This window comes from Tachysurus vachellii, chromosome 23 (genome assembly GCF_030014155.1).
Source record: "Tachysurus vachellii isolate PV-2020 chromosome 23, HZAU_Pvac_v1, whole genome shotgun sequence".
In the NCBI taxonomy this organism is placed as follows: domain Eukaryota; kingdom Metazoa; phylum Chordata; class Actinopteri; order Siluriformes; family Bagridae; genus Tachysurus; species Tachysurus vachellii.
The window spans coordinates 14,372,905-14,386,946 of record NC_083482.1 but is presented as its reverse complement, the minus strand read 5'-3'; the positions used below and the strand labels follow the sequence as shown (position 1 = coordinate 14,386,946).

General features: G+C 40.7%; 1 protein-coding gene across 1 annotated transcript in view; it reads right to left on the bottom strand.

Moving 5' to 3' along the window:
- Positions 1 to 950: 950 nt before the first annotated feature.
- sall1a (spalt-like transcription factor 1a) overlaps positions 951 to 14,042 on the bottom strand; it is a 13,630-nt gene continuing 538 nt past the window's right edge. The window contains exons 1-3 of the mRNA XM_060858878.1: positions 13,494 to 14,042; positions 3,563 to 6,969; positions 951 to 2,241 (exon numbers count right to left, since the gene is read on the bottom strand). The exon at positions 13,494 to 14,042 is cut by the window's right edge and continues 538 nt beyond it. Of these exons, the coding sequence (XP_060714861.1) occupies positions 1,798 to 2,241; positions 3,563 to 6,969; positions 13,494 to 13,566 (3,924 nt within the window). The 5' untranslated portion in view covers positions 13,567 to 14,042 and the 3' untranslated portion in view covers positions 951 to 1,797. The remainder of the gene's footprint in view (positions 2,242 to 3,562; positions 6,970 to 13,493) is intronic.

Genomic DNA, 14,042 nt, shown 5'->3' with positions numbered 1-14,042 from the left:
GTTAATTCTACAGATCATAAATCTATATGTAGCTCAGTAAGCTGAGCCTGAACTTAAATTTCATTTAAGCTTTAAGAAAAGGAAAGGAAAGAAAAGAAAAGCCTTCATTACTCACCCTAGACAAGGAAATATATAAAAAGTTTCCCCTTTAACGAGATAGGCAGGTCTGATCAATCGCAGCCATCCACACAAACGCAGAGAGACAGGAGCTGCCCAGGCGATCGATGCTTTAATTAAAGATTCAGAGGCCTGACAACCAGCCCAATGATGAACTGAAATCGGACTTGCGCTGCGGTATGGTTTTTAATGGCCATAGGCTGTCCAGTTCTCACTAAATTGCATTTCCATCCAAACAGATCATGGGGTGAGAGTCGATGCTAATGCAGCTGCTTTAGAGAACACTAAAGGTGCGCCACATTAAATCCGGTGCATTCATGCGCCAACGAGAAAACGTGAAAATGCTAGACAAACAGTACTATAAGTCTAATAATCAATCTAAGAAACGAATTAGTTGTTCATTAAAAAGAAGAAGAAGGAGTAGGACGAGAAGAAGAAAAAGAAGCGCTCACACATTGTTCCTTTGAATAAAGGAAAAAGAAAACAAACTCAGATGTATTTGATTATTAGAATAAGGAAAAACAGTACCATAGTTAGTTAGCAGGTATTAAACTATAGAGAAACTGGACCCTTGAAAGATTTTCCACCTTTCCAAGAAAGTGCATGTAACAGTCCAACGGTTTTCAAACCTAATATACATCTTTATATTTATAAAAACACTATGCATTGCCACCCGGCGGAGCGGATGTCTTCTGAGCAATGTAATTTACATTTTTGTTGCTGTTGTTATTGTTGTAGTTATTGAGAAAGTTTTTTTTTTCTGTTCCTCATCAGACATATATGTACACATGGAACACAGCAAGCCTTTTTGCGCTTAAGGGCAGATGAAGATGTGGAAAACCAGCTCATGTTTACTTCAACAGGTACAGAACGGACAGAATGCATTTCATTTCTTTCTCAGGTATAAACCATGTAGACCTTCCTTTGTGTTTGCTCATGTAGCAATTAAGCTAGTGAAAGCTTTGTAGTGTATAGCAACAAGAAATAAAGGGAAAAAAACTAAACAAAGATTGTGAGAAAGTGAAAAACCACAACACAATAAATTTTCACCGAAAACAAGGATTAATTTCTAAAAACAGCTGAGATGTAGTAATGCTTGCTTCGTTTTTACTTAAATAAATGTTTTATAATAGACCTATCTCTTGTGTCCTCTGCCTGATGGAAAAAAAAAATCATGGCTATTTTTTAACGAGGGGGAAGTTAATACACAGCTGGTAAACCATCTAGCACAGATCAGTGTACATTATTTACAGTCTTTTGTTTTTGCGTATTCAAGCTCTAATGCATCACAAACATGAACAGTTTTGTTATACATACTACAGATAGAAATAATTTAATACTAACGTAAAAGGTTATCTATCCAGAAATGCTAAAAGTTTCAAAAGCACACTTTTACACAATCACACAGCTCCGTTCTGGTGGTAAAACAGAACAAAAAACGTAAGTAATTGTTAATGTTTCCACTTCGATTTTTCGAGCAAGGTTATTATAATCACTAATAAATAAGCTTTGTAAAACATTAACATGTTGTACATTGTACAAAAAGCAAGTTCTCTTCTGTAACTAAAGTCTCAATCATTTTCTTGCACTTGTTCTCCTGTTGTGCATGTGCGAGTACATGTCTTGCAAGTGTTCGTGTTCGTGTGTATCAGCTTGTACCATAGAAGCGCTGCTTGTCCTTTAGTTAGTGACAATCTCCTTGTTGTCCTCCATAAAACGAGTGAAGCGGAAGTGAGTGCTGTTTTCCGTGCTGGCCATTTTCTCCAGGCCAGCTAGCGCCGCATTAGTTTCTGAGTTATGCAGCTTGTCCATGCTGCCTGTCAGGCCGCCGATGGGAGAACTGCCCCCGTTACCCACGCTTCCAGACAGCGATGGTGGCAAGCCTCCATTCTGGATCACAGATATCTCGTTAGTCTTCATTGCCAAGCCGTTAGAGAAGGCAGCGGCGTACTGGTTCCAGAAGCTAGCTGGGTCTCCGTTGCCTACCCTGCTGGATAAGTCTTTCTGAAAGAGCTCAGGAAACTTGACTGGGTTTGTTCCCAGGAAGGCCATAGGGCCATCTACAGAGAGCCTTCGTCCTCGTCTCGCTGGAGCACTGTTCCACATGTGAGTACCCATATGCACCTAAATACACACACACACACACACACACACACACCAATAGAAAAAGAAAATGGTCAGTAATGTTTACACATTTGTCCTCACATAAAAAATGAGTTTGTTAAATGATGCAATGGAAAAATAAAATATAAGTAATTTGCTAGTGTTTAGACTCTCAGAAAGCAGTCACTGAGCTATAAACACTACACTACTCTAGAGGCAGACCAAGCCTCTTCAGAACAAGTCACGTCTTAAATAAATTGCAGCCTTGTCTCCTATTGCACTGGCCACTACTAAATATGGCATATACCCCTGATTTGCTCTACAAGCTTCTGATTTAAACCTGATACACGATGTATAATAACCTGAGCTGATACTTTTCAGGTCCTACGTACAGCATGGTTAACAAACACATGATACCAATTTGAATTTTTTTCCCACAGCAATGCTATTTTTGCTTCATTCTTCTGAGCCTGTGTCAAACACAAATAATTTGAAAAATTAAAGTACACACCTCAAATTTGCAATTAGTTTCCCATATTGTTCTATGGTGGGAAATTAGCGGTGGCTTTAGCATGACTCACTCTTTAAAACTGGGCGTAGAAAATTGCCTTTGAAAGACAAGTACATAAATATTTGATGTAAGGCCTTTGCTAATGAAGTACACTGTGAAATGCACCTTCAGGTCCTTTAACTTCTCTTAATGAATACACCATAATTACTGATTTATTAGGAGGGGGAATTCGTATCTAGTTAGACATTTACATTGCTTCCTGAAAATTAAGCTGCCGGTGTGTCAGGTTTCCTCGATTCTTTACAGGCGACTGGTGCGATCACACATGCCCACATAAACCCCCCTCGAGTTCCTGTTTATCTGTGAGTGGGGGCCCTTTCTCTTCATGATCAAAGGGAATCTCACGTTTTTCACAAGATAGATTCTGGAAAAATACTGAGCGTGCAGCAGCTCAGGATGGTTGCTGCTGGTAACTGTAGTTAAAGCCTGTTAAGTGAAGCGTTCCTGGCTGTGCTCCATCAGTCACACTCTCAGGTTTCTGCCCAATATTCATATTAATGGGTGACTCAACCTTTCCACTTGTACACCTTTATTTCTGCACAGCCGAGGTGTTCGTTCTCTCTACCTTTTGCATTAGTGCACGATGACAGTGCCTTAATGAGCAAAAAATGTAGAACCATTACCCATCCAAAAATAAACCCAATAAGATGGGTTTATAAAATTTATAAAAAGATGCCAAATGTATATTGTTTCTAACAGACTAACTGCACAAAAGGTCCAGCAAAGCACTATATTCTTTTTATTTATATAAGTTACTAAAGATGTAATTACCTTGAGATTTCCTTTAGTGGTGAATGCACGTCCACAGATGGTGCAAGCAAAGGGCTTCTCCCCAGTGTGGGTCCTCTCATGAATCTGTAGAGCACTAGAAGAGGAGAACATTTTCCCACATGTGTTGCAGTGGTGCTGCTTGGGTGTCCGTCTTGGAGGTGCAGCTGAAAGCACTGGAGATGTAGAAGCGGAAGAGGTCACCATGCTTGAGGGAAGATCTTTGCTTTCAGGTTGAGGAGCATGAAGGAAACCGTTTTCAGCCTTAATCAAGGAGGGCAAAGATCCAACAGAAAGCAATGATGGAGTAGGGCTAGATGCCAAGCTGGTGCTGGGCTCAAAGAGCTGGGAGGGTAAATCTCTCATTTGGTGGGTCAGCATGTGTTGCTTTAGATTACCCTTGGTGGAGAAGCCCCGGTTGCAGGCTGTGCAAATGAAAGGTCTTTCTTTGGTATGGCTTCGATAATGGATGTCCAAGGCACTCTGACAGGCAAATGTCTTTCCACAAATGTCACATGATGTGTTCTTAGAAGTGCCTCGGTCACGAAACGAGAAGAGCATGCCAAGAGGGTCTTTAGAAGAGTTCATGGAAGTTAGGTCAAGAGCCCCTAGACCTGAGGAATGGGTTTGCATGAGTCCTGCACTTATGTGCTCCAGTGATAGTGCCCTCTGCTGACGATCGTCCAGACTGGGGGATTTGCGTTGATGGGGAAAACCACTAGAAGGTGATGGAGCTTGCATGGAGGAGGTAGATTCAGAGACGGCTGGACTTCCTGCACTTTGGCTCTCAACATCGCCTCCTGGTGATGAGGAATCATTAGTGAAGTGATCACCTTCAATTGAGCCATCTGTTGTTTTAGCTCTGTTAAACTGTGAATCTTCTATCAGACACGGGGGTGAGTTCTTATCCTGCTGGTCGAGACCTGTTTGCTCCTGTGGCATAGGTGAAGAACACAGGCTGTCTTGGGATGCATCAACTGATTTGGGTGTGTCTGGAACACTGCTATCTGGACCGTCTTCAATTCCCTCCATATTGTCATCTGAGAAATTGTCTAAGTCGTCAAAGTTTCTCTCTTCAAATGAGCCAGCATCAGAGCCCATAGACTCTGGGTAGCTGTCATGGAAAGGGGTGTTGGGAATCTGCCCACCCATGTGCATGCGGATGTGCTGCTGCAAGACAACAGCATTAGTGAACTTCTTCTGGCAAATGGGACAAGAGTGCTGCACCCTCAGAGGTGGCATGGCACGATGTACGCTGTAGTGCGTCTTCAGGTTGCCCTTAGTGGTAAAGGCACGGCCGCAGATTTTGCACTTAAAGGGCCGTTCCCCAGTATGAGTGCGATAATGCATTTTCAGTGCACTCTGACAGCTAAGAACTCGATGGCAGATGACACACTCATTGGGATCTGTGACTTTCCTGTCAATGTTTTCTACTAATTGCTGCAGTTTTGAAGTTTCTGAACCTTGCAAGGGATCAAGCAGTCCTCCAAAAGGGAACTTTGCCTTAAACTGTTCTGACATCAGGGGCACCAGTGGGTTGGTAGACATAGGAGGGCTGTTAGAAGTAGTGTACTCTATCTTGCTCTCTCCCACAGAGATTGTATTTGTTGTGAAGCTAGGAGGCTGGCTACTTTCTTCAGTTTTCCCATTTGAGGTAGGCAAGGTTGCAACATCTCCTTCTTCTGACACACCATCACTGCTTTTTGTGGAAGGTTCTGCTGGACCTGAGTCAGTCTTAGCTGAATGAGAGGGGCTTGTAATGGCCACAGAATGATTTTCCTCTTTCTTGATGAATGGGGGTAGGCTTGGTATAGTGGGTGGGAGCAACATGCCAACTGATGAGCTCAGAGTAGATAAAACAGGCTTACTATCTAGCCAACTAGTGGCTGGCTTCTCTGGTGCCATTGACATGCCATATGGAATTCCAGTGCTGGTTGGAATATTGTCCAAATGCTCTGGTACTGGGTACGGGTTCATCTGGATATGAGGATACTTCTCTTTATGACGTTGAAAGTGAACCTTCAAATTGCCACGGGTCGAAAAGCGGTTGCCACAGATGTTGCATTTGTATGGCCTCTCTCCTGTATGCGAACGTAAGTGGATCTGCAAGGCACTGTCACTCCCAAACACCTTGGCACAAAACCTGCACTTATGTTTGAAGAACGCTTCCTCTGAGCTGCTCTTAGGTTCAAAGGAAGATACACTGGGTTGCTTGTTTTTCCTTTGTTGTGCTAATGCTGCGAGTGAATTGAGATCCTCCACTGTGGTTCCAACGCTAGGAAGAGCACTGGAGAACATTGGATTTCCTGGTGGGGGCTGAGGTAGAAGTGAGTTTGCCACAGGATTCAGCAGACTTCCAATCCCAAAGGATGGTGTAGATGACTTTACCAGTGAGGGGGTTCCTAGCTGGGAATGAATACTTCCAGCATATCCAACCCTTTTGTCTGATGTTTGTGTATTTACCACAGCTGTCCCTAGTGCTCCCAGACTCTGCGATGACTCTCCCATTCCAGAGTTGCTTTGAGGTAGCTGTGCTGCACTAGCTATCTGCTTCAGACTACTAATGCTAGCAGACTGGCTGGCTAGACTCTGTGCTAGCCCTGCTGCAGCTGCTAGCTGCTGGGACAGATGAGAACTGAGTGTGGTTAGTGGGTTAGTGGATGAAGCCAGCGTCCCCGGGGAGGAATTGGGTGGCACCTGTAGCTCAGGAGACTGGGATGCCAGCAATAGAATTTGATGACGAATCTGCTCTATTAGCTGCAACTGGTGAATCTGCTGTTGTTGCAGGGCCAGAAGTTGCTCCATGAGAGCAGGCACAGCAATCCGCTGGCCTCCTGCTGATCTTGTCTCTTGAGAGAACTGGGCTACTGCCACTTTGGTGCTCTGGAGATTTTCAATGATAACGTTGCTGTTCATCACAGAGAAGTTTCCAAGTTCTGTCAGATTATTAAGCTGAGGTAGTGAGGCTGAGATAGCAGAGCTGCCCAGGTTGGATCCAGTACTACCCCTACCACCTTGGCTTCCTTCGCTGCTGCAGTCGATGGGGCTGCTTTCCTCCATGTGTCCACTTCCATCGTCATGGCTAACAGAGATTGCAGACACATCCAAATCCATAGCTTCTTCTTTATCCAGTGAGTTATGGTCTAAAAGGTCAGCACACTCCACTTGATCTGCGTTATTAGTCGTGTCATTCACCTGCTCGTCAGGATTATGGGGAGAAGAGCCTGGAGAAAAAGTTCCGGAAGGAGACACAGGATTCTCATTCACTATCAGAACTAATTGATTCTTAGTGCAATTCTTCTGGTGTTGTTCAAGATCCGACAGTTCAAAGAACTCTGCACAGCATCTGCCACAGACATGGGCACCCGAATCTATGCAAGGGGGGTCATCCAGCCTGGGCTCTGTGTCCCCTGAAAAGAAAAGAGAGAGGGAGGACACAGAGAGGGAGAGAGAGAAAGAGAGTGAGAACAAGGGGATTAGTGATTAGAAATGTTTTGCAGCTGAAGAAGCAGCTTTATCTCTTCAATTCTTTTGTTGTTAATCTTCTGTTAATCAGTTTAACATTTATCCTGTTTATACGTTTAAAAAAAAAATACCAGAGGAACAATAAAGCCCAAGCACATTTGATTTGACAAAAAAAAAAAAACGACTACTCCACAGATGAGCTATGTGGAACATGACAAATGAATAAGTGAGATTAATAATACTTAAAAATATTGCTGAAAAACGAACGCTAAATGATGTGAATTGTAGCTGAATTCCCTCAATCCTACCAACTAAGGTAATCATTTGCTTCACACAATCCATCAAAACATAAAATACTATGAACTAAGGACATTGGGGCCTAATGAAATTTCATAGAGAGACATTGATTTCCAATATTTCATACCCTTCAAAGCTTACATGTCCACTAGGTGCAAATCAACCATTTGAAGGACTTATTAGACTTTCAATTTGCTGTCAACTTTGCTCATTTTCAACTGGCCCTGTGCATCTTGGACAGGTTATCCCTGTCACTAAACTAATTTGTATCCAGGCAGCCTGCAATCAGGGCCTGACAGGCACAAGCGAGTACATGGGGGATGTGGTAGCTCAGTGGATAAGGTGTTGGGCTACTGATCGGAAGGTCATGGGATCGAACCCCAGGTCCACCAAGCTGCCACTGCTGGGCCCCTGAGCAAGGCCCTTAACCCTCAGTTGCTCAGTTGTAAGTCACTCTGGATAAGGGTGTCTGCTAAATGCCGTAAAAGTAAAAGTAAAGTAAAAGTACATCGGCATTCGCTATCACCTCGCTGTACTTGCTGCTGCAGCCGCTTCCATAAGCTAAAATGTGAAAAGTTACAAAAATAAATACTTCATCCCTTAAAGACTCGCACTTTTACTTGTTTTTTTAGAAATCAAATTCAGTATAATAAATTTATAACAAAAATATAAATTATTTAATTTAATGAAATAATTTCAAGTGCATAGGTGTATAGTGTTTTATGTTCGGATTGCGATTGTGCAGCTGTGTAGATGTTTGACACAATCTTTTGTGTTTATTCAAATTTTTATAAATGTAGACAATTTAGTGAATATTTAAGAAATAAAATAAATAAATAAAGGTAGATACAGGATTTTAGTGAAATTGCAATTTGAAAAATGTAATATTAAAAATAATCAAAATAATATATATATATATATATATATATATATATATATATATATATATATATATATATATATATATATATATGTATATATATATATATATATTATTGTATGTGTGTGTGTGTGTGTGATGAGAAGCAGGTTTTGTCTATTTTTAAAATGAGACAAACATTTTTATAAGACAAAACACAAATATTTTCTGGCTCTCGCTCACCCCCTAAGAAACTATGGCCTCTCTTCAGACTTCCATCTTTCTCCCTCTCTCTCTTTTTCTCACCCAACCCGTTCTTTGTATCCTTCAAAAATCTTGCTGTTTTACATACAAGTTGATTTACAAATTGCAATTTTCTATGAATCCCTTTCATTGTGAGGCTTTGCCCTCTACATTTTCATCAGTGTGGGGATTCATTTGCAAATGAAACCCCTGCAGAAGTGTGTCCCGGCCCTGCCGGGAGACAGGACGGCTCCCCATTGTTCCCCAGCATGGGAGCGTCGGAGCAGGACCGAGGGGGCGAGGGTCTAGCCCGCTCATCACGGCAGTTTCTAGAACAGATCCTCTTTAATTCACGGATTATCCTCCCTCAGTGTTTCTCTGTGCTGGAACATCAGATAATGCTAAAGTTGCCATGACACCAAAGCCGTGCCTCACACCACCTCCGTGCCCACCAGACGGGAAAAGTCAACTTTATGATGAAAAGTTTTTAATATTATTACAGAAAAGGTTTAGGTGTGGCTAATGAGGAGAGAAAATAGGGTTTCATTTAGTCGAGGGGGAGGGGAGGAGATTAAACAGGAACAGCAAATGGTTTATGGTAAAGCTTTTCAGTTAATCTGTGTGCATTACTTTAAGTGCAAGACTCAAAAGCACCTACATGCCGATTAGGAATAGTGAGCGATGTATAAAGTTATAAAAATTACATTAATCATTTAAATAAACATGCTGCTTTTCTTATTTTAGTTTTACTTCGAAGGCATAATATATGCAACAAGTTGCAATGATCATTTAGTAAATAAAATGCATTTAAACAAAAGTATTGAACCACTATTTTGAATTTTGTGATATATAATATTTGTGTAGGACCTAAAACGCTTCCTTATATTTGAAGATTTTAAAAAGACATTGATCATTGATGAAAAAGTTGAAATATATTTCTCGGAAAAATATTTATATATACCAGCATTAGTGTGGATAAAACCTTTGGCTTTTGGAAACAGCGAAAAAATAAATAAATAAATGAATAAACATTTCTATTGCGTTAAAAATCGCCTATGACATCTCCAGACTTTACAAAGTGTTCGGCATTTACATCGATTTCTAAACAAATCTGTTGCTATGACTCCTATAAAATTCCTTGCACAAATTTGCAAATAGAATAATCTGTATAATTTAATTAGCTAAAATATAATTCTATCATTGAATATACTGATTACGTTCTCAGTTCTATCTAGAAGAAATACGAAGCAGCAGAAAAAGACTTCACCATGCATGCTTTGCAGAAGCAAAGAGATAAAAGAAACAAACAAACAAAAAAAAGCTTGTGGCAGGTTCGAGATGGGAGTTGAGTGGAGGATTAGTGTTTCAAGCCGAAATGAAGCACTAGTTCTAATGAGATCCCAACTTCACAGAGCTGTGGATTTGGGTTCTCAACATGCTACCGAAATCCATCAAGCACATGCTCTGAGCAAACCAAGACAATCGGGAAATACCTGACAAGCAGAAATAGTGGTTTTGAAATAATAATAATAATTTAAAAAAAAACAGTGAATAATAAGTAAGAAAATGTAGCATTGCCTACGTTGTTTTGCTCTTCTCCCCGCGTCAGACTACTTTCGAAGAGCGACTTTCTGTTCACCTCTTCATTTCTCTCTGCCTCTGTCCTTCCCACCCTTCTCCCATCCCTCCCATGCCCCCTCTCTCTTTTTCAGCCTTTAGGAAATGTCTCTATGAACACTAGATGGGGTAAAGCTCTTCCCTATGGTCAGCTTTGCTTGGCCTGTGCATTAGGGACATGCTTTAAAACAGGAGGGGTGTGAGAGGGGACTTAACAAAGCAAAGCCAGGCCCTCAAGGCCACTTCCAAAACTTCTACTACGGAAATAATGGCTGAAAAAAAGAACAAGCAACCAAATCCCTGCATATTCGCTGCTATTTGTTTCTCTGTGTCATGGTATAAACCTGGGTGAGCCGTTGCAGTATCTAAAACTCTCTTTGGGTGGGAAGTATGTTTGCTGGGGTGAAAAGGGAAAACAGCGACATTCATACCCCCCTCCCAGTAAAGCAGCAGTTCCTGCTATGCTCTCTTTAAGCAGGCTCTCTAGGGGTCAGTGATGCAGTACATGAGGACACGCTGTGACCTGATCTCTCCTCACCTCATCACAGAGGGAGGCTGGCAAAGGTTAAAACAGCTTCACATCCCACCCTTGGTGATGGGCCAACAGGGACAGACAACGTTCCTTCCTTCCACTTCTTCGCCATACCATTCTCAGTTGTCTCCATGATGACTGGGTTTGACAACAAACACCCAGGCCTCCATTTTCCACCCAAAGTTCATCAAAGCATGCTTTACATAATATTAATGGAAAGAAGTTTCTAAGTGGGCAAAATAAAGCAAAGCAAAATTAGGTGCATCGTGTGCAAGGAAGCCAACAGGTTTTGCATTTTGACTTGCAAAACGCTCTGCTCGGTCATCTGACACATAATAACAAAAGTTGCCATTCATTTCCTTATTTAATTTAAAGAGCACAATTCTGCTCTTGTTATTTTTCGAAATTCTGGGCAAACTACAGCTTTGACTCATCTTCGCATGCAAATCCCCAGTGGTCTTAAGATGCGTTCTAAATGTATTTATTTGTCAGCTTTGTGTGCTGTTTTCTTGCACTTGTGACAACAACAATAATAATAATAATAATAATAATAATAATAATAATGCCCTTTGCGCTTTTACATCATGCAAAGGTGAATTGGTTAAAAAACAGAACATTTTAATATAAAAGCGGTGTGTGTGTGTGTTTGCGTGTGTGTGTGTGCGTGCGCACGAGCTCTGTCAAATTTGAAAACTTTGTTTTAAAAGTAAAGGAATAAATGATGCGCTAAACGATGGAAAAATGATGCTTTTCATTTCGGGGGAAAAAAGAAAGAATCAACTAGTGTCATAACTGTGTGTGTGCAAATCGCCTTTCTTATCTGCCCTTTATCACTGCAGCTTACGAAGATAACGTAAACTGTATCGGTGAAAAACCAAACTTAGGTGGTGGAAATACTGCAAGTGTTGCATCACGTCTTTCTGCGTAGTTGTATTATTTTGAAGTCCCAAAAATTGACATGTCGGAGATTTCAGGAAATCATCTGACGAATATTAAGAGGACAACGTCCAAAGGAAAAGCTTTTCAAGTTGCTCACAGCCTGTAGGAAAACTTCTCTCTCTCTCTTTGGCATGTCACCATATGTACCATTTGGAAGCAATAGGGAAAATCGAATTAAAAAAAACCCAATTGCGTAGAAAATTACTCGAGCTTCGATACTAGAAACTAAAACCCTTATCGCATCAAAGCCTCCTTTCAAAATCAGCAAAACGAAAACTGATATCAAACGCCGAAAAGTGGACAGAGATGGACCTATTCCTCCAGATAACACTTTTAAGCCATAAATAGGCCACTTTATGGAAGAAATGTTAATGCGCGCTAAACGCTGTTTTAGACATCAAATGAGCCTCTTGCATGCTTTGAAGTGCGCAGTTTAAAATAACTTAAGATTATCCTAAAGACAAGAACGTCTAATTATTATCATCTTTACAAGAAAAGGGGGCAAAGACCCAACCTCCTGCCTCATTTCAAAATAATAATAATAATAATAATAATAATAATAACTGCAAAATGGTCTCTTAAATTTATAAAAGGTAGTATTTATGTGTGTGCATTACATTTTAGTCTCATGTTGTTAGGTTACTTCTGAACAGCAGTTTCAGCAAATACACTATACAAGCCCTAACCCTAACTGTACGCAACTTTACGCACATTAAACTACGCAAAAGCGCTTTTTCAAGTGTTGTCGAAAACAGTGAACACAGCAAGACTTTATATGAACCTGGCATTTTTTTCGCTTTTTTTTTTTTTTTTTTCTTTTCTTTTTTCTTTTCCTGACGCTCTACATTATGCGATATGAAGACAAAATTGCAACGATTTTACGCCCTTTACAGCCAAAAAAAAAGTAATATTCAGTCCATCACTGATATTTTAACGTATAAATTATCCCGTATTTCACAACAAAAGCAAAATAATCATGACTCCATATTTTTTGGATATGATGTCAAAAATAAAGTTGAACGGTTTTGCGTGGACAAATCTAAACAATCTGGTTAAAAAAATGAACTTTTTTAAATTTTCTCTATTTCAAATCGATGAAAATAGTGATCATGAAAAAAGGCTAAATTGTTCGCTTTGCATTTTGGACCGAGTGCAAAACACACCACGAGGAATGAAACTAATAAATAAGTGACTCACGAGTAGGTTTGTGACAAAATTAGGCCTAAAGTCAAGTCGTTAAAAAAAAAGAAAAGAAAAAAGAAAAAAAAAAAACGCGTGTGTGAGTTTCCGTAGTGCTGGGTGCATTTTGTACGCGTCTAACGGAGGATGGGAGAGGGGGGAAAAGACTCCAAACGTCTGTGGGTCGTAACAAGACGGCAAATGGATCTCTAACCGGTGCGTAAAGATGACAATAAATATATAAAACATAGACTTAGTCAATTGTTTATTCTAAAAATGAGCCACAAAAAAACGAGATAGTAAAGACTGAAAAGTTAATGCTTGTTTTTTTTTCTCTAAAATCACAGAATATTCAGTTATAATTACATAACACGGGTGCAGTTGTGATTCCAAATATCTAAGGCTGGGTAAAAACCTTAGAATTAGAAAATAAATCAAACAGAAAACTTTTTTTTTTTTTTGCGTGTTTTTGAGTGTTTATTAAGAAGCTTGGTTTAAACTTTTAGAGAGTTTTTACAAATCAGGTCTAGATTACAATGATAGAGGTCTTCTGTGCAGAAGTGGAAGATAGAGGTCTTCTGTGCTTAACGAATATATAATAAAGCAGTTTTTAGATAGTTCCGAATGCTTCCTCTTTTCTATCTATTTCTACTGTGATCGATTTGTATAGAGATGAGATAGAAAGGACGCTCAGACTGCGGAGGAGGAAGAAGAAAAGCAGAAAGAAAAAGAAAGAAAGTGAAAAATGTAGAATTAGTTAGTAGTTTGGAGAGCTCGGAAAGCTTGGCGTCTCCGGGACTCACCATCACGCTCGCTCACTGCCGGCTGCGGCTCGGACTGAAAATGCTGCGGCTTCGCTTGCTTCCTCCGCGACATGCTGTCTCACGCATGGGCCACTCAAAAAACAATCGCTCCAAAAAACTTCCCAGAAATCACGGACACGGAGCCCATCCAGCGCGCATGTGTCCCGTTATGATTATCAATAATGCCTCACAATTAATCATACGGCGAAAGCAAGGGGGAGAGAGAGAAAGAGAGAGAGAGAGATGGGGGTGAGGGGGAGGGATGGGTGTGTTTGAAAGGCGATTGGCACCTCGCCAGCCTCCCCCTATTCAAATGAAGTCTCTTTAATCAATTAGCCGCTGATTTGCTGGGGACTCTTGTCTCTCCGGCTGCTCCCACCCAATGAGTCGATTCGAGTGTGGAAGAAAGGCTGGATTTTTTTCTCTCTCTCTTTCTTTTTTTTGCCCCAACTCTCTTCAGACGCAGTTTAACCCCTTTTTTTTAAAAAGTAACCAGCTGGTGAACACGTTAAAAGCTTTATCTCAACACTGCAGGAATGTCAATTTCTG